The sequence below is a fragment of the Limulus polyphemus genome, unplaced genomic scaffold, assembly GCF_000517525.1.
Source record: "Limulus polyphemus unplaced genomic scaffold, Limulus_polyphemus-2.1.2 Scaffold2355, whole genome shotgun sequence".
NCBI classification, from domain to species: domain Eukaryota; kingdom Metazoa; phylum Arthropoda; class Merostomata; order Xiphosura; family Limulidae; genus Limulus; species Limulus polyphemus.
This window is the reverse complement of record NW_013667965.1, coordinates 24686-50655: the sequence shown is the minus strand read 5'-3', so window position 1 is coordinate 50655 and position 25970 is coordinate 24686. Positions and strand designations below refer to the sequence as shown.

General features: G+C 31.9%; 1 protein-coding gene across 1 annotated transcript in view; it reads right to left on the bottom strand.

The window, feature by feature from the left end:
- Window positions 1-25970, bottom strand: part of LOC106466712 (MAM and LDL-receptor class A domain-containing protein 2-like) — a 141534-nt gene that overhangs the window by 107562 nt on the left and 8002 nt on the right. The window contains exons 4-15 of the mRNA XM_022394788.1: window positions 24022-24267; window positions 23682-23810; window positions 22746-22879; window positions 15805-15889; window positions 13322-13444; window positions 12818-12964; window positions 8729-8817; window positions 6081-6248; window positions 5039-5138; window positions 3966-4124; window positions 3473-3652; window positions 1655-1753 (exon numbers count right to left, since the gene is read on the bottom strand). Coding sequence (XP_022250496.1) covers window positions 1655-1753; window positions 3473-3652; window positions 3966-4124; window positions 5039-5138; window positions 6081-6248; window positions 8729-8817; window positions 12818-12964; window positions 13322-13444; window positions 15805-15889; window positions 22746-22879; window positions 23682-23810; window positions 24022-24267 — 1659 coding nt within the window. The remainder of the gene's footprint in view (window positions 1-1654; window positions 1754-3472; window positions 3653-3965; window positions 4125-5038; window positions 5139-6080; window positions 6249-8728; window positions 8818-12817; window positions 12965-13321; window positions 13445-15804; window positions 15890-22745; window positions 22880-23681; window positions 23811-24021; window positions 24268-25970) is intronic.

The following is a 25970-nucleotide window of genomic DNA, read 5'->3' as shown; positions in this document are numbered from 1 at the left end:
TATATATACTATAGCTTTTAACATAGTAAGTGTATCTTAATGAAACTTGGCAAGCTTTTATTAAAAATTAAATCTTTTGCACACAAAACAATTAGATTTTTTTACTGAAGTGTTTCAGCTAAAAACGTGTTTGTGAATTTATGGGGTCAGAGTCCGACTCAGACTAGTCTGAGTGCAAGGTGATATTCATGTTAAGATTAAAAATAAGTTTTTCATCTTACAGTTTTAAAATTTTATATGCATAGCCTCTAGAGCCTCCTAAATGATTATAAAAAGTGTTTTTTTTTAAGTAAAACTTAAAATTATATCCATTATTTTCACTATGCAGGCTTGGTCCACTTAACTGACCTTGTAACGACCACAAAACAAAAAATGAAAGAAATCTAAATCCAAATCTGAGGTTGTTTAGGATAAATTAAAAGTATTTATCCTAAACTACCTCAGAACCATAAAAGAACATCTGTTTTTATTTAATTTTATTGTTTTATTGCTTTCTGAATCACGTCTAACTATTGAACATGCATAACAAGCTAGAAATCACCGTTCAAAAACATAGCTCAATTATGGTACTGAATTATGTAAAACAAGAGCTTCTTTTATACATACTTCATTAAGAAATTAATTATTTTTTATTTAAATCTTTTTTTTTCGTTTGTCTTTTTATCTAACCTAACAAGTTTCTAATTTCTATATGTTAGCTATTTTTATAACAAAGATAAAAAAATAATTATTTTGCAATCAATAACCCAAAGTGTAAAAAAATATTAACCTTAGTTCTTTTGCTAAGTTTGTTATGAGTACTTTACTGAATTTTTATTTACTTCAAATACTTAATTTAGTACAAAAATAATAACACTGAAACTCAGAAGTTCAAATAGGGTTGAAATATTATCTAAATTATGCAATTCGAAGTGAACAAGTGTCACTTGGTACAAAAAAGTGAAGACTGAGAATTTATTTAAATTTTTCCTTTTGAAATTAAGAAACTAAAACTTTTGGAATATTACTATTTGATTTATAAACTATGTTTTGATGCCAAATTGATGGACGTACATTGATATTAAAGTAGTTTAATAAAATTTTGAATGAAACTCTGTAGAAAGGTTGTGATATGCACATTTTTGCCTACATGTACCCAGAAGGTAAATATAAACTTTAGTTTACCAGTCACAGATCAGGTATGATTGTTAAAAGAACCCATCAATCCAGATTAACACAAATATATCTACACTAACCAATGAACTAAACACGAAACATAAATAGTTTCATTTTCCATTCAAACAGCTCAGATAATTACCAGAATTTATTAGAAAAATATGTAGAGGTTCACAATGTAAAACTTTCTTGAAAGGGGCTTGAATTTCAGATCCTCAGTTCCCACCAATTTTCTAAAGCTGATGCTCAATTAATAACTCAAGTTCATTTTAGATCAAGTATCATCTATAACATTACATCTTTATGGTGGAAACTAGCCAAAAGATAAGGACTGCATGACAATTAGTATTAAAACACTACAGTGAGGAAAAATTAGGATCTAATGCAGAGATTATTGGTTGTAAAGATTAGAGATGAACACATAATACATATCATACACAATACATATTTAAAGCCAAACATACAAACTCTAAAAAAATCATACAATACAGTAATTTACCACCAAAGGAGTTGTAGTGGTAGGCAAATTCTACCGAACAGGAGTAGCCCATTTCCTGAAGCACTGGTGTAGTCATTCGAGCAGCACTAGTGAAAAGACCTAGATAAGAAATCAATACATGTATAACTTTCTTGTCAAATCCTTCTTTCATTCTGATTAATCAAATATGATATGAGATGTGTGGAAACTAAAGTGGTATCAAATTATAAACAATTAAGAATCTAAAAAATACAGCCCAAAGCAATTTACTGAAAAAAACTTTATTATTAAAATGAGTGAGTGGCTGGTAGGTAGGTGAGCAAATAAACAAAAGATAATTATATGGCCTACAGTAAACTTGACTTTAATATTACTGCAGTTGGAAATTATATATTTCTGACTGCTGGTAAGAAGTTTGTTTATTATAATATCATGGTCTTATCAGGATAGGCATTAATATAGAGTAACTAAGAGCCTAGGACTTATGTACAAAGAAAACCAAGTTGAGTCAAAACATGTCTTGATTATTAAAGACTTTCACTATCAGGTTGGTCAAATTGACTGACATCATAACCATTTTGTACTCATACATTTTAAAATGTCTCATTAAATTTTGATATTGAAAGTCATGTAGGGATGATCTATGTATAGCTGTAGCATCCCTATATTCTTTATTGGCATTGCCATCCCTACATCATTTTACATTTACAAAATGTTTTTTATTACTTGTTTAAATAAACAAACTTACCTTACTGATACTAGAATATAGCTATACCCAGTATAAACCTTATGCAAATAATTATATTTTGATGATGAAAACAATCAGTCCATATTTTGTGGATTCATGAAATCACTTTACTGATGATGTAACAGTTAATTGGATATTATTATTTGTATGGTGTGTTTCTTTGTTGTTGTTTTTTTTCATTTCTTTACTTCAGAAAGTTTTGAATTAGCTTTTTTGCAAGTTCGATCTGTTGTTAACGTTGATTTTGGAACAATCTCTGTAGTGGGGGAACTGAAAAATCAACGAATAAAATCAAAACCTATGTATATGATAGGAACCATGTCAAGCTAGGGGGTGCTGTTCCACTCTCAGCACCCATAGTTCCCGTGTCCTTGATTGTTACTAATCTATCAATAAATACAAATCAATATAATAATTTCTAGTAACAACTTAATACTGCTTACTAATTAAAGCATTACTTGTTAAACTTGAGCTATCTTCTGTTTAAAATGCAATTATTTTCTTTTTAATTTATAATTCCTTGAAGCATGTAGAACTTGGAAAGTTTAAAAATAAAAACAAGAGAGTATCCTCAATAACCACAGCACTTGAAACTCTTTTAAGAAGGATTGGAGTAAATTAATCTATGAGACCTTTTTTTCCTTTTCATTCGCTATATTTTTGTGTGCCAGCAATACCTAGCATAGTGTGCATATACCCAATTCAATTTTATTACTCATTAGGATCTCTACCAGCCTACCACTCAAATTGAAATCCTTCTGGTAGGAATAGAGTAAATATATCTATGAAACCTTGGACTTGGTCAAATACATCAATCAAAAGAGTTTGACCTACTGAGTCCAAAACTGTAAATAGATCTCAAATCAGTCAAGAGATGACAGAGCTATGAGCTAAAAGTTTGTATTTAAATAACTCAAAGCCGTAGAATGAGTCGCTATGCCATGGCTAAAAATCCATCAAATACAGTAAAACTTGTCTTGTCATCATGGCTTATATACACTCTGTACTTTATACATTACTTATTTATTTTAATTATACACACTGTACATATTAAAAATAAATTACATCATATGCTGTGTATATGAAAATACCTTTATTCTCACTATCTAGGACCAAGAACCATCCTTCAGGATCACCCTGACTGTCAACACTAGGAATTGTTGTTTCATCCTGAAAATGGGCAAAACTACTGGCTTTCACAGGATCCCAACGATAAATTCCAGTACCAACATTGGTCCATCCACACATGGTGTTAACAAAGTCACATTCACCTGAAACAGTTACAACAGTATTTTTGAGTGTTGCCAGTGCTAGCTTAGCCAATAATGTGACAAATAGTCATACTTACCTTAAATTAAGTAACAGCAATAACAACAGATGTTATGTCAAACATACACAAATTTCTAACACAGTAATAATTTGCTTGACAAGAATGAAACCACTAAAGTAAGCTCATTATCATTACTGATGAAAATTACTTTAAACTCAAATCATAGAAACAAAACCATTTTACATTTATATTATAAAAAGACCACCACAATAAATCTAATGAAAAAAACTGAAAAAAAGTGCAAAACTACCAACCACATTCAGATTCATCTGATCCATCAGCACACTGGCGGTCAAAGTCACAAACTTGGTTTTGTGGGACACACTGATCTTCTGTCTTACAGAGAAAATCTTTAACTGTACACCCTTCTGGTAAGGGAGGAAGTGTGGGTGGCGGGGCAGTCGGAAGAGGAGCTATCATTAAAGAACATATTTTTATTTTCTAATATTTATCATTTGATATACTAACTGGCAGTAACATTTCATCACACAAGGGTAGAAGTTAACTTATTATGTACCAAATATTTTTGATTTATTTTTATTCACTTACATGTAAGCTAATGATGCATGTATTTAATGTTTTAATATTTATCACTCAAATATGAGTGTTTGATAATTTCCTGGAATTAAATGATCAAGTTGACATGAAACATGTGTGAGAAAAGAAATTATATCTTAACCACAACATTTGTTTACATGCTTCAACTATTTTAGGTTAAAGAAACCTAAAACAAGATTGAGACAAATAACTGAGCTTTTATAATCCAGTAATAAATGTTATATTTTCATGTGATGCTTGCCAAGAAATTTTACACAACATATGCTTCTTATAAAACAAAATATGAAACCAACTGTTGGCCTTTATTTGTTTGTAGTTAAGCACAAAGCTACAGAATGAGCTATTTTTGCTGTGCCCATCACGAGTAACAAAGTCTAGTTTTTAGCATTCTAAGTCCTCAAATTTCCCACTGTGCCACTGGGAGGTGTTAGCCTTCATTTAAAATCAACTGTTAAGCTTGAATCCTATATTGTTCAAATGAAAACGATCACATACAAATGCCTCAAAGTAACCCTTCTGCTTCTTCTACAACCAAACTCAGAAAATAAAATAAAATAAAATGAAAGTTAATTTATGTAAAAAGTCATGTGAATACTAAAACATACATAATCTCTCATAGTTTATGTAGAGTCCTTATATCATTTTTAAGTTAATATCCCAGTGTTTGGGATTTTTTTTTTTATCAACTTGTTATTTACATATATTTTTGAAATGAGAGTTCCCTGCTGGAATTCATCAAGTAACAAGTTAATTGACTTCATACACTTACTCAGTTCAGGGATACAATCTGATGAAAATGATACATCATCAACTGCCAAGTATCTCTTGCCTCCTTTCTTCAAGGCACCAACTATCCCTTCAATGATTACCTGGAACAGTATGGTATAAATGTATAAAGTAAAATATAAGAAGTTAGATTTGATCAGAAGAGATACTATACATAAGTACCAATAAATACAACTATGGATCATGAATATTTTGTTTCAATGATGATATAAATCAGTGAATACAAGTTTTTGGTCATCTCTATTACAGTTTAATTTCTATTCCTAATATTTCATACATTTACTCCAATTTCATTAACAATGAAATATTTTACTCAACAAAATTTTCCTCTGAACTTATATCTTCATACATTTATTGCTTAATAAATACATAATGACATCTTTTCACAATAGGTTCAAACCAGAAACATCTCAAGTTTGAAATTCTAAATGTGCAGGGCAAAAACATTGTGAAAATAATATCAACAGTCTAATGTGATATTTCTAAGACCTAAAAGCTTTTCCCCTTTTACCAAAACTAACATAATGTTGTTTTCAGTATAACAAATAAGCTTTATTTTAAAAAGTTTCTTTTAATGATCAATACAAGTTGCTAAGAACACCAAAAAGGAACCATATATAGTAACCCATGACAGACAAAAGACAAATCGGAAATGTTTTTTTATACATCTTTAGTTTGAAATCCATTCATCAACTGATTATGAATTCAAAGAGAACATTATCTGCAGCCTAACTTGGTATTCCATCACATTTCTAAAGCCTAAAACGTTCATGCTTTCCAAGCTTAAACACATACTATTAAAACATTAAGTTTCAAATTCTGTTTACTAAGAATTTCAAAGATATTTATCTTTAGTAGGTCTATAGAAAGAAAAGAGAATTAAAAAAAATTCTTATTACCCAAATCAAAATTACATGACTTGTTCAATGATATGTACATATTTCACTGTTAGCCTGAATTAAAAAAAAAAGTCTTCTTCCACCAAAAATCCTAACAGTTAATTAAAAGTGTAAATCTTAAAATACCTGGAAATTCCGCTTCTCTTTGAATAGTACTCCTCCACGTAATAAATAATATGCTTCATTCCCTTCTTTAGTGACCCACACATCTTTCTCTTGTCCATCTTTAAAATTCCGTGTCTTTATCTTAAGTTCAATAGGTATATCACCACGTATATCATAGTAGAAACTCATCTGAGAAAATTTGTTATTTATTACATTCCTAATATTTCCAACCAATTTTCAATAAAAACAGTATTATTTATTTTTATAAATTTTTCAACAAAGCAATTTTAAACTATTGATTGAAATACACCTAAAATTATCTTCATTTTTTATATGAAAGATCTAAATACACGTACAAAAATTCATGATAATTCTATGGCTAATAATTCTACCTCATTATTTGGTGCAAGCACATTTCACTGTGTAAATATAATACAGCATGTTAGCTGCACTTGAAGTATTCAAGCCAGAAAAATTATCTTATACATTCATTTGGTGTTGATTGCTTCTAATACCTCTACATTGGCAATAGATAATACAGCCACAGTTTGTAACTCATGGATAAAAGAAAAATCACCACAAAAAAAGAAGTAAAAAAAAATGTTTATCATATGATAACATTATAATTTAAGACAATGATTTTCCAAAAGAATATTAAAAAAATTATCATTAACACAAGATGCAAGTTTGAACACTCAACCAATACACACTAAAGTATTAGCAAAGATCCAAATAAAGAAAATAAAAAGATGTGGAAAAAATCATAAAAAATATTCCTAGTTGCTTAAAATTTATGGTAATTTTGATGGAAAACATGGTATTCAAAGATGCATATTTAGGATTAGCTAAAATTTGAAATATCCAGAGCTGACTGATTCATAGTGTTGAAATTAAAAGCAAAGTGTTCCATAAAAAAACTTCTTAAAGATCCAATTTCTCATAAATTGACTTTGAAAAGTGAAATCAGCCACTATAATTAATACTGATTCAGACTATACCAAGGTTATTACACCTCTTCAACTTTAAATCTATTTATATTTAGTTTTTAACTAGAGAGAACCAGAAGATATATTTTCAATGATATAAAATGTTACTTATATATTTTCAAAGCCAAAATAGATATCTGAGGTGGCTGGATGATTGTTTGGAGCATATCACCAGCACTGTATTGGCAATAAGATAGTATCCAGTTTAAGATTGCTTTCCATCATTTGCCTGTTTCTACTGATTACAGATTTTGAAATTAGTTCTTCTCATGAGAAATGCATCAGTTTGCTTTAATATTTAAAACCTAGAATGATAACATGCATTTAAAGTTTTCAGTATATGGCTAGTTCAGTAAGCTTTAAAAGATCTCAATACTTGACGAAGTTGGACAGAATAGTGAATGTAACATCTTTTGAAAACCAGAAATAATAAACACTGTTATTGTAATAATGCCAAATAAAATAATTTATTTTACAGAATTTTCAAAGCTCTACTTTATCACACATCATTCTTCAGCTTTGTTTCAAGTTCAAAAAATCTAGAGAGTATGACAATGTGCTTCTTGATGGTGAAGGCATTTAAATACCTTGGACCAACTATGCAAGTAGATGGAGGAGTGAGAAAAGAGGTTAAAGAAAGAATAAACAAAGCCAGGATGAAGTGAAGTCAGTGGAGTGGTATGTGAAAAACATATACCAATAAAGGTGAAGTGAAGATATGTGAAGTGAAAGCCATGATATGTTGTATAGGACTGAATGTTGGAGTTTAAGAAAGAAAGAGGAACAGATTATGAATGTAATAATGCTTGGAGACGGCTTGAATAGGTAACGAAGAAAAACTTTAATATAAGTCTAACATAAAAGCAAACTTACAATGTTTTGTCAAGGTTTTGTCATCAAATGTTGTATATTTGCTGTTATGTTAAACTTATATTAAAGTTTTTCTCCATTACCCATTCAAGCTGTCTCCAAGCATTATTAGTCTCAAAGTGGGATCCTCGTTATTGAAGATTATGAATGTGGCAGAAATGCAGATGTTGAGGTGGATGACAGGGATGTCAAGAAAACAAAAACTGCATCAGAAGCAAAACCGTTAGGTAGAGAGTGAAAGTAGTACCAATTATGGAGAAAAAAAGATAAACTCACCTTAGATGGCTCGGTCCTGTGGAAAGAAAAGAAGAGGAGTATGTTGGTAGGAGAGTGACAAATATGACAATGGAAGAGAAAATGTCAAGAGGATATGTGAAGAAAAGGTGAATGGATGCAATGAAAACAGACATGAGGAAATTTGGTATGAAAGTAGTAGCTTTGACACAGAATAGAAAAGAGTGGAAGAAAATAACCAGAAAAGCAGACCCCAAGTATATGGAACAAATGCTAAGATGAAGAAAATTCATGCAAAGATGCTATTAATATATTGCATTTGATTACCCATCTGTACATTTGATGAGATTCTGATCAAACTTAGTGGCATAGTAATCTTATGAAGAGTTAGTTGTTCATATTTTGAAACAGAAAATGGCAATGTAAAAAAGCGTTTCTTACATACTTTAGGTGAAGATATTTAAATTTATTCAATAAAATTACAATACATTCATATTATATCAGTGCTACATAAAATCTATGTTTATAAATTTATTCCACAAAATAAACATGAGGGTCATAAAACATATTTTTACTCACTATGCAGTTTTCTGTTGGTTGAAATATAGGACCAGCTAGTTTAGCAAGCTTATTGGTGTTCATGTCTGGTGCCAAGAACAAAAATCCTCCTGTAAACAAGCATCAATTAAATTATTACAAAGAGTTAAAATATGTAAACATTGCAGAACACCCATTTCTGATTTTAATGATAGAGCAATGAAATGAAACCGTTATTTCAGTTCTTTGATACACACTTGTCATATTCTCTCTAAACACACTGGAACAACATATCTGTACATACAAATGTATTTAAAGTGCATATGTTAGCCTATTAAATTCATGTCTTTAGCAAAAGCACACAATCTTTGAGATTAATCTATAGTTAGCTTTTGTGTTATTAATAAGATATTTATCTCAGTGCTCAACCTTAATAAGATGCCCCATGTTCAAAAAAATAAATATTTCTAACACAAAAAACAATTCAGTTTTTATTACGCATAATATCATGTTTTTATGTATGTGGATAAGCCGGATTCTTTACAGTAGGTGTCAGTGACTTGTTGGTGATAAATTTTAACAATAAAAAGCATATAATCCACTTGTTTTAGAATAATATATATTAAAACAAGTCAAACATATATATAAATGTTTGTTACACAGTTAATTACCACAGTTGTATCCAAAGCTTTAAATAATGTAGTTAAACAAATGTAGTTACAATTTGAAGTCATTCCCAAAAGAAAAAAAGGGTAATTTAGAATTATCTAGGTGGTTATAAGGTTGGTCAAATTCACCAATCCCACATAGAGATAGGGTAAAGAAAATAGATAAAATGTAAAGTTTTACTGAAAGAAAAAAAAACGTTTGAAACATATTTAGGAGGTTTTAGGGATTACACAAATGAAATTTGAGATTTTTGAGATGAAGAAAAGTGCTTTTAATCTTAGCATAAAAATTACTTTGTACACAGACTATTCAAAACAAATACTCAATATATTCATGAACAAAATTTATTTTAGTTTATTAAAAATACTTCACTAAAAATATGATTTTTTGTATGTGAAAGACTTATAATGTTAACTGAAAGACTGCCAAATTGTGTGAAGACATACACACTATATGAAAGTTAGAAGTATTAAATCTATAGAGACTTTAAACGAGTACAAAAAGATAATGTGGTTGATCAAATTGATTGAGCCCATGTTGAGAGAGTTAACAGTAACTATGGGACTTAAGCCTTTTCCTTCTCTTTCTGACTACTGGTCTACCTATCTTTCTTTTCATACTTCTTGATTTCCTAACATCTTCTCTAGGGATACATTTTTAGCTATCCATACTACTAACATTTAATAACAATACTAATGCTCTTACTAGAACTGACTGTAACTATGATAAACATTTTAAGGTTAGACCTTTCACAGACCTTCTTCTAAAGTCCTTGTTCCCACTACTCTCCTAACAGGGATCTAACTATAGATGAACAAATATTGGGTACAAAATGTAGAATTGGTTTATTTCAATATCTATCAAAGAAACCTGTCAAGTGGAGTATCAAGCTATGGGTCCTGGTAGAAGCTGTGAGTTGATACTGCCTGAAGTTTAAAAGCTACACAGGCAAAGAGGGATAAATGCCAGCTAAAGATTCAGCAGATACACAGACTGTATTTCCCACAACAACTGGTTTCTACAAACCTAAGAAGTGGGGAAGCATGATTCTTTAAATGTGAAACTCTGACAGCTGTGAAGTGGACTGAAAAACAAGACATTTACACACTTTCAACTTTACACCCTAATACTATGACATGAAGGGGGGGGATACTGAGGTAACAAAACCTCAGTTAATTTTGGACAAAGGTAAAAGGAAAAGATGAAGACTGTGTCTCCCACAAGACAAGGTACTTATAAAATGTAAACTTTGTTATGAACTTCTTTGTACGAAACAATTTGAAGAGTATCACACTAATACTTTACAAAGAAGTTAAGCTTTTACTTAATACATAGCCAACACTGCTGAAAGTATTATAGCTGATTTATTTTTCATGTTATAACTACATAAAATAAAAATAAGTCTGTTATGAAAGTTTCACTAAAGTATTACTTATGTACAAGATAAAAGTGTCTGCTCTTTTCCTTTCTTTATAATTAGTTTTTTTCTCTAAAAACTAATAAATATCTCAATAGCATTTTTGATTGTTTGTATTTGAATTTACAGCAATGTTTCCTGTTCACATCGTTTTTTTACTGAAATATTTTTGTAAAGTTTTCTTTTATTAGTCATACACTTGTATGTACAATAATTATGTACCTTTTCATGTGTCAAAATCAGTTTACAATTTTTTATATATGCCATCATAAGTAAGAATTTTGGAGTTTTCTAAAATGTTTGAAGTAAAATACCTATCTATATAAATTGCCATTCATTGGTACTAGTTTTTTTTCTTTGTACAACTTTATATGTGTTTTCTAAAAGTTTTTCAAAATTCTTGATTCTTTCATTCTTATTGTTCATTTTATCATGTGTCAACATTTGTATGCATTTTTATATGTCAGAGTTTGTATAACTTTATTTTGTTTTATGTAATTTGTATGTGCATTGTTCCTTTTCGACATGTATAAACATTTGTGCATAACTTTATTTCACCGACTTTTGTAAAATATTGTAACTTTCAAAAATGTTATGAATAACCCTTTTTTCTTAAGTTGTGAAGTTTCTAATATTACATAGTTTGTTTTATTTCACTTGATTTTAGACAATTAGAGGAATAACACAAATTCAGTAGGAATAGCAATATATTGTCTACAAAGTACAAATCTCTAACTATAATACCAGTATTTTGCAGAATACAGTGATATTTCAGTTCCCATACATTACATATGTGTATATATATATTATTACTATTTATTCATAAATGCTTAAATTTTAGTTATTTTTCTTAAAACATAGAACAATAAATAAAAATACATCCAAAAACAATGATTTTAAGTACTTACAGTGTTACAAAATTGTTCTGTGCTCATACGTCATACATGCTAAGCCTTGCTATAAGCCTTGTTTATTCTTCCAAATGGAAGATAAAGATATATTAATTTTTGTAGGCTTCAAATATACATTTTTGTAAAAAAAAATATATCAACTTATGATATTAATACACATAAAACCCCTGTAATTTATATGGATTTCTAAATAAGATGTATGTCAGTCATAAAAAAATTTCATTTCTATTCAGAGCAGTAACTTAGTCATCACACTTCAACAGTTTCAGTAAAATTATGACTTTCTCCTTCAAGCTATTTACAAACAAGTGTCAGATTTATATAGATTGGAATGTGCTCTTTCAATTGGTTATAAACATGTAATCAAGAGAAATAGGTAGAACTAGATGAGAAGTTTCAAACCAATGGAGTAGTGGGAGGAGCCACTCTACTAGATTGGCTAAATATATTGATATCTCAGCAAATCAAAGAGGTGGGAGGTTCTTATTTTATATTCGAGTTTGTCTGTATCTCAAATTCAAGTTTCTAATTTGTTAACCACTGTACATGTTGTGTGGTAGGCATAATAAAATATAAACTGAGCAATACGACAAGAGAAGGTGCTATGTGACAAAATTCAATATTTAACATTTTCTTTCTTACATTTCCTTTTAGATTAAGAAATTAAAACATATATTAAAATTTGAATTATATACTATGTTTTAATGCTAATTTTACTGACATGTAGTAATAATGAAGTTATTTAATAAAATTTTGAAAATAACTCTCTGAAAGGTCATGACATGAGCTCTTTAACCTGCCCATAGCAAGAGGGTAAAATAATTTTATCATAGAAATTAATCAAGTTTTATCACTCTAGCATGGCATGTTAGGTTATAGAATAACATGCATAAATGAAGGTATAAATTAGTATGTGTTTTTAAATGTATTACATCATTAAGGACTGTTTAAAATGAGATACTGGTAGCATAAATCATGAAGCAAAAATATAATTATACATTTGAGCCATTTAATATTTTTAACTATAAACATCTACAGATATTAACAGCTAGCTACCTAAAACAAAGACACTCCTATTATTTAACTCAAGACCTTTGGTTTTGTCCTAAGATTTTTCAAAAGTATGGACCTTACCAAAACGAAGTCCTCTTGTGTGGTCTCTCGTGGGGCCCTCAGACAAAAACTGGAACCCAGACCTTCTTATAAATCTTGCATTTCCAGCTACATCATGTTGCCAGTCACAAAGTGAATAATCAAAATTACAACGATAGTGGTACTGATCTGCAAAATTAAAACCAAAAAGTCAACAACATATTTTTTTTTTATGATTGAGAAAGCTTAAATAATTTTCCCAAGTGTTTTTATAATCACAGCATACAAGTTCTAAATGATATATATATATAATCATTTATGCAGTTTTGACATAAATCTAAATATTTCTCCAGAATTATACTGGTCCAATCTCTAAATTCAAATTAATTTCTATTAAATTAAAAACAACTAATTGCATTTTTGAGAAAGCAAAAAAGAACATTTTTTTGGTTAAGTAGTTCTTAATTCAACTGTACCAAAAGTACAAATAGACAGAATTCAGTAGATTATTTATAAGAAAAACTATAAGCTTATTCAAATACATACAACAGTACTGTTCATCACTTCGGTCACCACAATCATCAGTATAATCGCAAACACGGCTTCTGTCAATACAAGCTTTGTTTGCACACCGGAACTGGGTGTCAGAACATTCATCCAAAACTGGTGCTAAAAAATTAATAAATGTTATAATAATAACTAAAAAAATAGTTTGAAAAACAGAAAGATTCTGAAGCTAGATTTTAGAAAAAAATGTTGAAATATTCCTACACTAAATTTTATTTTTTTAATCTCCTGTTACTTATAGTTTACAATCTGACATCAAAAGTTAGATGTGAGTATAATCAATTGTGATACTATAACATAATATACATATGAATAACTAAACAGGATTATAATTAATTGTGATATACATATAAATAACCAAACATTGCATTTCATAATTAATTTTACATATACATAATTTCATAATATCCAAATATTAAACCTTCAGGAATGAAATGATAAATATTTCATGATGGTGGCTGATTATATTATTAATAAAAAAATTCTAATTTTTTACAGTAAAACACTCAAAATTGTGACAGATAACTGGTAATTAAAGTTCTTTTGAGTGTTTCAAGCAACTTAACCAAAGCTCTGATTTTGGTAATAGTCCAATATAAAATGTAGATTCCTTGAAAAAACTGTATTATTTTAAATAGAGTTAGGTTTCATTCATTTCAATTTCTCCCAGAGTTTTCTATATAGTCCATTGATGAAACATAAACTGATTAAAGAAATTTTTTTCGAAAATGAGTTGTTTTAATTTCATTCAGGTCTTTCTTGATTTGTAAAATCATACACATGCACATGGATTTTCATTCATAAAATGTTATCGTAATGGATCTTTGTCTAACATAAACCATGAAAACCACTTCTAGCAAAACCAGTTTAAGTACATTTTTTGGTAAGAACAGGAAGTTAATTTTGTGGTTTAAAATAATACTGCTAATTTACAGCTTTATAATTACATATATTCTTTTGATTATCACAAAACTCTGTGAAACATATTTCCTTAAAAAACATTAGTAAATTCATTTTAAGTTACAGAAAAGTTACATTTCTCATACATTAACAACCATTAACCCTCATCAGCACCCCTTTGAAAAGTTACATTGTGGAACACCTGAGGTCCAACCAGACCCCAGCACAAAATTACCATTATAGTAAGCTCTGGATTGAAATTGCATTACAACTTTTATTAACGTTAGCATTCAATGTGATTAACATAAAAATATATGTATTCTAGAGGAAATATGTTGACAAATCAATAAATTACAAAATTACATTGTACACCAGTATACAAATAAGTAGTATTAAACCATTCCTTGTACAAACAGTGTATTAAAAAAATGCCAAAGTTTTATCATACTCCTATATTCAAGTCATTATCCATGATGAGATTAACACAATAATGTAAAATTCGACTCAAAGAAAACTGAAAGTGTACATTGTGAGTTACCTTGGGTCTGTCCAGTCCCCAACACAAATGTATACTTATAGTAGGTTATGGATAGAAAATCCAATAAGCAGGTTATTTACAATAATTACCAAACAAGGTTTCTATAAAATAGGGCATTATAAGCAGTTATCACAGAGAACACTTGTTGAGGAACGAGATATGCATACACACTTACCACAATGATGTTATAAGCAATCAGAGGAGATGATACTGTACTACTTTGATGAATTATCCACTACAACAGCTTATATAGTACAAATAAAAATTTAGAAACTTGTTTCATATCCTATAGGGCAAAGTGCATGTATAGTGATGGTCAATGATAGTATGAAGTCTGTGTGGAGCCAAGAAAAATATGAGATTATAACTACTTACTCTGTCTGCCTGTTTTGAAAACACATGTCATATTGATTCAGGGTTTTTCCTTGACAATTACATGAATTAATATAAATTTGTAATGATTATGTAAAAAGATGTACAACTGAGAAAGTCACTGGGGTCCTTGTGGACCCCAGGTATGCTGATGAGGGCTGAATAGTTCTAAAACTCTACAACAAATATGGAAATATCACCATAAAGCTATCAAAATGTCATGCAACTTTACTGCTATCATTTCGTTAATTTTGTACTTCACCAACATGATTTTTATAATACATTGTACAATTGGTCTTCATTCTTATAAATTTATCATCAGTGTAAAATATTGTTGTAACCCCTCCTTTTATGTAGCTATGGTAAAGTTAAATCAAATTACTTTTATAAAATAATAAATTCTTATTCCTCATCACTGAAGCAATTTAATAAAATATCTGAATGAAAAATACTTGTACTGAATTAAGTGAAAATTATGTTTGACAGTGAAAAAATCTTTGATTTAATAATCTAAACCTTTAATATAATTAGTTCTAATCAAAATTTAATTCTTGACAATCATTGTCATCTTCATTAAATATCACAAGTTTCAAAGTTACTTTACTATTTTTCTATAAGTTATAACTTAAGAAAATATATTACAACTACTTACGTGGTATTCCACAATCAATTGTTCTTATATCATCTATAGCAACATACTGTCGTTCAGAACCTGAGTTGGAACTCCTAAAGTACAACTGCCAAGAATAAACATACAATATTACACAAATTGTATGGATTGTTACAGAAGTTAACATTTTCCTAAATTGAAAATGTATTTTGAATAATACTTACCTCTGCTGATACTATAGCTATGTCTTGATCTCCAGGGTTCCACTCTTTGCCCATTTACGAATTGAAAACACTTGCTCCAGTCTTTTATACCCCACTTAAATGCCCTTGGCAAATTCTAATTTGCAAAATTCTCCACCAACTTCAACATGCCCTCCATGTAGGTACTGTATATAAGCATCTCATTCAAATAATGCAATTACTTTTTCGAGACATAAACCAGATTTTAATGGGGAGGTAGGGCAGAAGAGTGTCAGCGGAGGTAAGTATTATTGAAAATACATTTTCAGTTTAGAAAAATGTTAACTTCCTAAACATACTTACCTCCACCAACACTATATGTAGAATCCCACATTGAGAAGGTGGAAGGGCCGATGCATGCATGATCCATACAGAAAGCATCTGTATAGAACAGTAGTATACCAAGATAATAATGATACAAGAGTGCGGGAACCGCACTACATCCAGAACAGGTATGTTCTTCACCTGGAACAAATGTGGAATAGAATATGAGTAATCATCAGTTTAGGCCAGCCCCAACCATATAGCCGAGGTCCCACAACTCGGGGTTGGAATTAAGGGGACGTGATTAATGACATCATCTCATTACTCTACTGCCCTGGACCAAAGACTGATTGCTCTTCTGAGAGTCAGAAGCACTGAATATGCCTACTATGCTGTACTTGCAACATGATGGAGGCAATGACCAACCCTGAAGCCAAAACATGGAGTACCCATGGATACCTGGTGAAAGAACTTCACATGTCCAGAAAGTGATGTAATCGTGCTCTCACTGCTCCCATAGAATGGTCCCCAACACCGTTGTCGATGGTTCACCCGAGCTGAAGATCCTCAAAAAGATGGACGGACTCTATTATGGGAACCAATAGATCTGGAAACCGAAGGAGGGGGTTGGGAAACACTATAAGTCAACACACCTAAATTAGCGGCAGAAAGGCGAGAAGCCAGTGACAATAAAGAAGAATGTAAATGGACTGAATCAATTCATGATTCTAACATCTCTGGAACTCCGGCAAACAACATGGGACGGAGAAAAGGAGCTTCCCATAAATCCCTGAGAGCATAAGATGGTAAACGAAAACTTTCTAACAAAGTTTCTGTACCCAATAAATCCCAACAACAAACCAGCCAGGAAACCAGAAAAAGAACTGAAGAAGACAATCTGACTGAAGTAGACATCAGCAAGATCCCCAACTCATCCTCAAATTGCTGAGAGGAGTGTTGATAGGCTTCCAACAAAAGTTGGATCGAGAATAAACACCTCAGGACAGTTGTGAGAGTAACACAAATCAAAGAAACTGTGATCTGTTTAAAGTGATCAGAGATTCCAAACTAGACCCCCACAGGTCCAAGAGAGGGGGTCCATCCATTGAGAATCTAAATATACCTCCTCCAGGCGATGATAAGCCAAAGCATGCTGTTCCGATAAACATGCGGGAGAAGGAATAGCTATCCTGTCACGTAACTGAGTGGCAAATCTCCCACCACAAACAGCAATATCAGGAGGAGGAGGAAAAACCAAGTAGTCACTTGCCACCTTCTCTGCCAACAAGGAAGGAGTAGAGTCAAATGCAACAGGAAAGACCCCAAAATCTCACAAACTCAAATAACCAACCGATTAAAAGGAGCTGGAGGTGGCTAATCAAGATGATCCTCTGTTGAAGCCGACTTAGTTAAAGAAGGAGCCGGAAAAAGTGAGTAAATTCACCACAGCTGGTCCCGAGTCATTTATAAGAGCCGCCTCAGAACTCCCCAGAGAGACATCCTTGGTCTGCATATATGACTACATCTTACAACAGATCATATCCCAGACAGCTTCAACTGAGAGTGACCCCTCCCCTGGCCATTGACAAACACTAGATAGCAGAGGTGGAAGAGTAGAGGTTTGGTTGGCCTCCATAGTAGAAACATTAAGTCAGAAATTCATACCCATCAGTATGCTTTTTGTTGTTATTGTTACAGTAATCTATAAATATAAACAAAGATATAACCATAGTAACACCAACCACGTTCAAAGTCGCAACGTAAATTGTAAATAATCACAACACTCCTGTTTATAGAAACCCGTGCCGAATGCTTTATTGAGAAAAGTAATTACATTATCTGAATGAGGTGCTTATATACAGTACCTATATAGAGGACGAATTGAAGTTGGTGGAGAATTTTGCAAATTAGAATTTGCCAAGGGCATTCGAGTGGGGTATAAAAGACTGGAGCAAGCATTTTCAATGCTTAGAATGGCAAAGAGTGGAAACCTTGGAGATCGAGGAATAGCTACAGTGTCAGCAAAGGTAAGTATGTTTCAGAATATTTTTCAAACCAAGATACAAAATGTAAACTGTAACTTTATATATATGTGTATATATATACACACACACATACATTCACTTTAAACACAATATTAAAATTAAAACTTTATCTCATACAGCTGTGGTATGTAGGCATATCATGCACTTTCTACATTCTTATTTCAATTTAAAATTTTCATTTATTCTAAGTAACCTGTATTCAAGAAAGTCATTAAATTACTTTCTCTCTAGCTACCTACTGTTCTGTGTCATCCATTGAGATAACACCTGATCTGTCCATGGGTGAAAGAGCTATGAAGCTGCCCAATATATATTAAATTAGATATCACTTTTGAACAATGGTCAGGTGATGTCTTGAAGTTACAACCTCCCATATTTTTAAATGGGAATGACTAGCCTCATAGGTAGCACAAGTCACTCTGGGTAAGTCTGGCATTACCAACATAACTAAGAAACATGCGGTATAATTAGTCTAGAGTGGAATCTCAACCAATGCAGTTTCGACAGAAAATAGTCTAGATCCAGTAAAAGTGACCATCCGTCTTCCAAAAGCATACATATATATACACAGTGTATTTGTTTTCCTAAACAATTAAGATTGTTCCTTGTATTTTTGTACAATAGTGTATATTATCTTCATTTCCTTCTCATGAACTCAGAATTACTTCAAAATTAATATATCATTTAAACCCCGAGTTATCCTACAGACCTACCTTGTCACTCTATTGAAAATTAGTTTGACTTGAAAATATCACAAAGTGGATAGGAAAGAGAAAAGTTTGGTGTTATCATCACAGTGTATCTTATTATGGAGTTTTCTGCTGACATACTGTCCTTTACTCCTACTCTTATGTTATTAAATTTAAAATGGCATTTTCCAGAACTCAAAGGACTTACTAACAAGAGGAAGTCACTGAAGGGAGATGGCTGCCTAAGAGGCCTCTCCTGGACTTAGGACTTTTGCTGATGCTACAAAGGTCCATTATTTCTTTCTTGTTGCAGCTGACAAGTCAAGAAGGAGAGCCCCTGATATCTAATACACCCAGAATAACCATTAATGTCCTCACCTAAGGATTGACCTCAGTGCAAGGGAAGCACAGATATAACTGAGGGTTGTAGCAGAGATGTGTCATTTGGTGGATCCAAGGTCAAAAAGGACAATCTGTATTGGACTCCCAAGCTTTCATCAGCCAGATTAACCCAACTCCAACTTTGGATGAAGCAACCCAAAGAAGACGATCAGATAAGACAGGTGCCATTGGGTACAAAGTTAGTCAAATGGAGCTCCTTCATCAAAAGGTGAGATAGTTGGCACCAAATGGTAAAGATGGTGAACCTTGGAGCAGTTAAGCCTTTCTGAACCAGGAGGTATACTGCTAGTGGGTGCAGAGCTAACAAACAGATTAATGACACTATCTCATTACTCTACTGCCCTGAACCAAGGACTGACTGCTCTTCTGTGAGTCAGAAGCCCTGAACATGCTTACTATACCATACCTGCAACATGGTGGGCATCTCAATCAAGTGATGGCTGACAGTTTTTGTGGGAAAAGCTCTGCTACAACCACAGGTCCTTAAGTGAGGCAACACACATCTTGCCCCCAACATTCAAGAGTGTAGTAATGGAATACTTGCACTTGAGCATGAAGCAAATTTGGGGCCCAAAGATAGTCAATCTCAAGTACAGCTGCAGGTTTGATCCAGTGAACAACCTAATATGCTGAGTTCAAGGCTTAAAATAGGGGTACCATAGAGAACTTGGCTATTTATGCAGACAATCTGCACCGTTTGCACAGTAAAGTGTACCCTGCAATGGCTTTAGTGGATTAAATACCCTCATCAATATGATTGAGGAGGAGGCATTACCTGGATGTGAAAAATATTTACACTCTTACAGTTTGGTTTGATTTGTTTTGAATTTTATGCAAAGATACATGAGGGCTATCTGCGCAAACCATTCCTAATTTAGCAGTGAAAGACTAGAGAGAAGACAGCTAGTCATCACCACCCACCACCAATATTTGGGCTGCTCTGTTAAGAATGAACAGTGGGATTGACCATCACATTATAAAACCCCCACAGCTGACAGGACAAGCATGTTTGGTGGGATGGGGATTTGAACCCATGACCTCCAGACTGTGAGTCAAGCATTTTAACCACCTGCCCATGCCAGACCCTCACTCTTGCAGATGCAGTCCTATGGTGATGAGAAATGAAGTGGTAACATCAAACCAGTCACAAGAGAGGAAGAAGTCTGCAATTGCTGTACCTCAAACAAACCATCCTAAACAAGCACCTACAACATGTAGGGTTTACCAACCACCCACACATCCCAATTCAACTACACTGATACCCAGAGAACAAGCAGGACTACCCTGGTCCTTCCAAGGTTTTCATGTCCAAGCCTAGGCCATTGATTTCATCCCTGAAGAGAAGAGCAAAGTGTTCCCCCTTCTCTGTGGTGCATTGGATCTTATGAGAACTGCCTGTAACTTACCAAGCAGAAAAGTAGACAAGGCTATTGGTTTTGACTGATGGCTCAGCAGGTGCAGGAAAGTAAACACTGACACTACAAGTTAAGTTGGCCACACTTGGGGAATGCAGAGATGGCTTGCACCACAAAGTTAGGTAGTCAGTCCAGCTCTATCAAAGCTAGGTGGATCTTGACACATGCCTGTCAGAATACATGAGTGAGAGATAGTTTCTGCTTAATAAAGGAGTGTCCAGGACATTGACCAATCCCGTAATATTTTAGGCCTTCTGAGCAAAACCACTACTCGAGCAAATGTTCTGGCAAATAGCAATAAACTAGACAAGAAGACAATATAATATTACCATTGGCCTATTTGTAATGATAGAAATATCATAAACCTAATTACATAAACTAAACACTGTGGCATATAATACTGGCATGGTTAAATAAGAAATTGGCAAAAATACAAGTTGATCTGCAGGCTTAGCCTTTTAGTGACAAACATGTACATTGCTTAAAAAGATTGTAACTCAAAAACATTCAGATGGGCTATAAAATATCCAAGTTCAAAAACAACAATTCTTGAGAGTAAAGACATCATTCCTATACAAAAGTAACCTATGTGCTGTAAAGAGTTATGTCCAAACCAAAAGTTTGGAAAAATTCCAGGCACTTTGTATCAGAATAAACCTAAATGTCCTGACTAAGTGAGGGACCAAAAAAAATGTTTTTCTAATTCTATTTACATCTTTACAAACCTTTAATTACAAAAAATAATCATGTTTCCATAAGAAACAGTCTGTGTTCACAGGAAGTTAAGTGAAACAAACTCTTTTTTTTATTTGTTTGCTTCAGCTATTCACACATAGTTACATAAGAATTATCTGCACTAACTGTTCCCAATTTTGAACTGATGTAATGACATTCTCCTTGACCAGATATTTCAAGGTCATAAACCTGCTAATTCATTTACTCAGATATAGGCTACATTGCAACCTTTGTTATTAAGTCTCAAGCTTGGACATATGTTTTTCTGTACATATTTATTGGCAAATAGCAAACAAGCAATACAGAAACCAGTAACATCTGGCTTGGCTTAAGAGAGTTCAAGCTACTTTGGTTATTTGTGACAAACACTGTATAAGATTACACATATTACTTTGTGTTGAAAATTTAGTTTAAAAAGAAAGTTTATACTGATCCACTTGTCTAAAAGAATGACTTTGCACCAACAACTTTCTCTTCTGAAAAACATTATTACTAAATTATCAGTAGTTGTGCTATTTTATTTCATATTATCCAATATTTAGCATTACCTAGATTCTGGCAAGTGGAGCCTATCACTGTTTTTACTGAAAGGAAAATACCCATTGAATACAAAATGACTTTCACAAAAAAAAATTACCAAAATTAGATAACAAATTTGATTTATAATTTTTTCCTCGCAAAATTTTAACAAAAAATACATGCTTTACAAACTAATTCTTGTCAAAAAAACTATTACAAATTCTTATGCTGTTCACCAAAGCACTCAAGACACACATACAGATTGTTTTATTAATTAGAGAGCAATATTTTGGCACCCTTTTTATCTTCTTCCTTGTTTCTGCTCTTTCTACTTATTTTTTTTTCTTAAAGACTGGAACCTATTCATTAGGTGTGACTGCATCCATTTCACTACAAAAAATCCCTTTTGCCTGAGTGAAAGTTTTGGGTCAACTCCATTGGCAGTGAATTTGTTAAAGTGTTAACAAACTAGTTCTAAAAAAAATTTATATTACAGAATTTATATCAAAATTATTTCAATGATGTTTGTTAATCATTTGGTAATGTTAGGTTAATAAGTGACCTGATGAATTTACAACAAATGCATAAAAAATGAATAAAATACAAGTAAGTTCTTTAGCCGTTCTTTTTTAACTGAAAACAGAGAAAAAACAAGAGCAGTTCATCACTTACTCTAGCTTTAGTAGGTACACGTCCAATGTACACTTGACCCTCCATCCAGAGATCAGGCAAAGATTCTTTTCTTGGGAGAGTCCATACATGAATGTTCTCCCTTTCATTGATCTCAATTTCTACATCCAAGGTCACTAAAGAATTATGATATACACTAATACATAAGCCAATATATATTTAACTCCAAAGTTTTCACTGTATAAGGACCTATTATTAACTTCAAGTGATGGATAAATGTATAAATATAATAACAGTTCAATGATGTACAATGCAAATAAACACTAAATTGTATTAATAACTAAACAAATTTTTACATGGCATTTTTAACAGATGCTCATTAGTATGTTAATTCACAAAATCCAGCAAAAATAAATCACACACAGTTTATTCTTGTGGTTAATTCTCTAATTATTCAATAAAAATAAATGCTCTAGCAATAATGGTCTTTATAAATTTTCATTACAATTTAGCATTAACCAGCTTAAGTATTGGTTTCTAGAGTTACATACAGACTGGTTTGTCATGAAAATATTTCAAGGGTTAAGTGAGCCTTTTTTTTCTTTCCTTGAAATAATTATATTATGGCTACTCTATTAATCCTGCTGGTGATATTTATAAAATACTGATGAATCATTGCAAATGTGCTTACATATTTGTAACTATTTATTATTTACTATAAGTAATTAACTTGTTATGGAGAGGGAGGGGAGGCTGTAACACAAAGTCTACTAAAATAAAGATACAAACTAAATGTCAACAAGTAGAAGAGATTTCCATATTACTTGCAATAATATAGACCAAAACAATTTTTTCTCATATTCACAACAATTAACTACATTTACAAAAACAACACAGTCAATGATGCACAAAGACAACAAAATATATATAAGCTCATAAGTATAAAGATTGATTATATTCAAGGAAAAAATATCCTACCTGGTCCTTTGTAGTTGTACCAAAAGCTAACAAAGCAAGTTGCACCAGAATCTTGAAACCTTGGACCACTAATCATCAAATTATCTTCATTGTTATAATTTTCTTGAAAATAGGCTGTCATGTAGTATCCTGTGTTATCAAAGAGTAACTCAGTTTTATAGAGATGAATGGGAATATTGCTGTATATTTATATACAGTAAAACAATCCATTAACAGCTGTGTTTAAATATTATATGTTATGCAAGTACTCTTATTATCCAGGTTTTCCAAAATAGATACCCTAACACATATAAAAACAGCCCACACAACAATACTTTATTTAAAATTACTGTACTTGTACCTTTTTCTGAGGAAATGGTGTGGTCTGTTTGTGGTCCAAACTTCGAATTTCCATCAGTTCGAATCCACTTGTACATCCCCTGTACATTAGCATTGACATCTTCCCAGCCACACTGACCATGTTCAAAGTCACAAGAAGAACAATTTTCTTCATCAGCAGCATTAATACAATCGATTCTAAAGTTACAGACTGCACCTTGGGATACATGTTGATCCATGCCACAGTTAAATGGTTCCACTACTTCAGCTAAAAAATAACACAGATATTAAAACAACCATCAAAGGATTTCACATCTTTGTTCATCAAACTATTTCAGTTAATGATGTTTTATATTTTATAATTGATGTTTAGCCTTCCTAAGTGGCAAAAGCTATGTATTCAGTGATGAATCGTCCATCTGTCTGAGTGTGCCATAATTTGAATACTTTTTGATATATTTTTAACAAAGGTTCATTGCAGATGGCGTAATAACCTTCATCAACTTATAATGGGTTGGTGTAAATCATCAGGTCCCATAGATTAATGAAATTTGTTATACCATCCATTATTTTCATTCAAAAATTCAGGAGGTTTTAGAGATTATGCAAATGAAACTTGAAAATTTTCAGATGAAGAAAATTATTTTTAATCTTAACATGAAAATCACTTTGCACTCAAAGCAGTCAACACCCTGACTTCATATATTCAGACTAATTTTTAGTAAAAATACATAATTAAAAATTCTGATTTTTTGTCAAGAAAAGACTTGTAATGTTTACTAGAAGCTTGAAAAATTTCATGAAGATACACAAAATATGCTAAAGGTTATAGTATGGAAACTCTGATGGTCATCAATTCAGTAGTGAAAGAGTTCAAATGCAGAATAACTTTAACACAATATAATGGTGTATTATACCAATATGAGATTCATATCATGTATAAAAATACACTTCATTCCATCTTTCTCTCATTAAATTCCATGTACCAGCTGAGAAAAGTTTTGTTTTCAATATTTTCAATGCTTATTATATTTACTTGCAATGGGAAGTTACTCAAACAATTTCATTAATATAAAAGTTCATATGCTTCTTAGCTAGAGTTTTCTGTCAGTGTATTTATAAATTATTTTACAATGTAAAATAACTGCCTTTCTTGATATCGTGGTAAGCAAGCACATTATGTATTTCCTACACCACTTGTGTACTATAAAAATGTTCAAGCATTCAGAACATACTAAGCATGTATTCTTAATATAGAATGCCAATCAAAAAAGCCACTAAGTTCCTCTCATTCTAGTCACCTACTAATCTGGATCATTCAACTATGGAATCACATGCATTTTCTCATGGGAAAGATTCCTATAAAATAGAGCACACTATACCAAAATAAAAAGTCATCTTTTCCACTGACAAATCAGATGATGTCTCAAGGATACAACACCCATTATTTTGCAGTGAGAGTGACTGTCAGTCATGTGATCGTTCCTACATCCTGAGAAGAATGACATTGTTATTTTAGTATATAACACTAATATTTTTCTAATCAGAAAATGTATTTCCAATAAATACTCACCTCTACACACAGATAAGATATGCATGCCACAAGCTTTGAGGCAACTCTCACCTAATTTAACATGCTTCAACATGAACTGTGCTGGTGCATGATGACATCATCATGCGACAAGTGACCTCTACCAATAGGAGTGTAACACAACCTCCATTTGCAGTAACTCCTCCTATGCATCTGCACTCTTGTAACTTCATTCTTTGACGAGGTAAGATAAAAAAATGGGCATCAGAAGTGGGGATGATGGATAGGAATGTGTGAAGAGGTTCATATCTATCGGAAATACATTTTCAGATTAGGAAAATGTTAACTTTGGAGACAATAACTCACGTCTTCACACATAAAAGCTAAAATCCCATGATTAATTAGTGGCAGAGACTGGTGCAACATTGTGCCTAAATGAG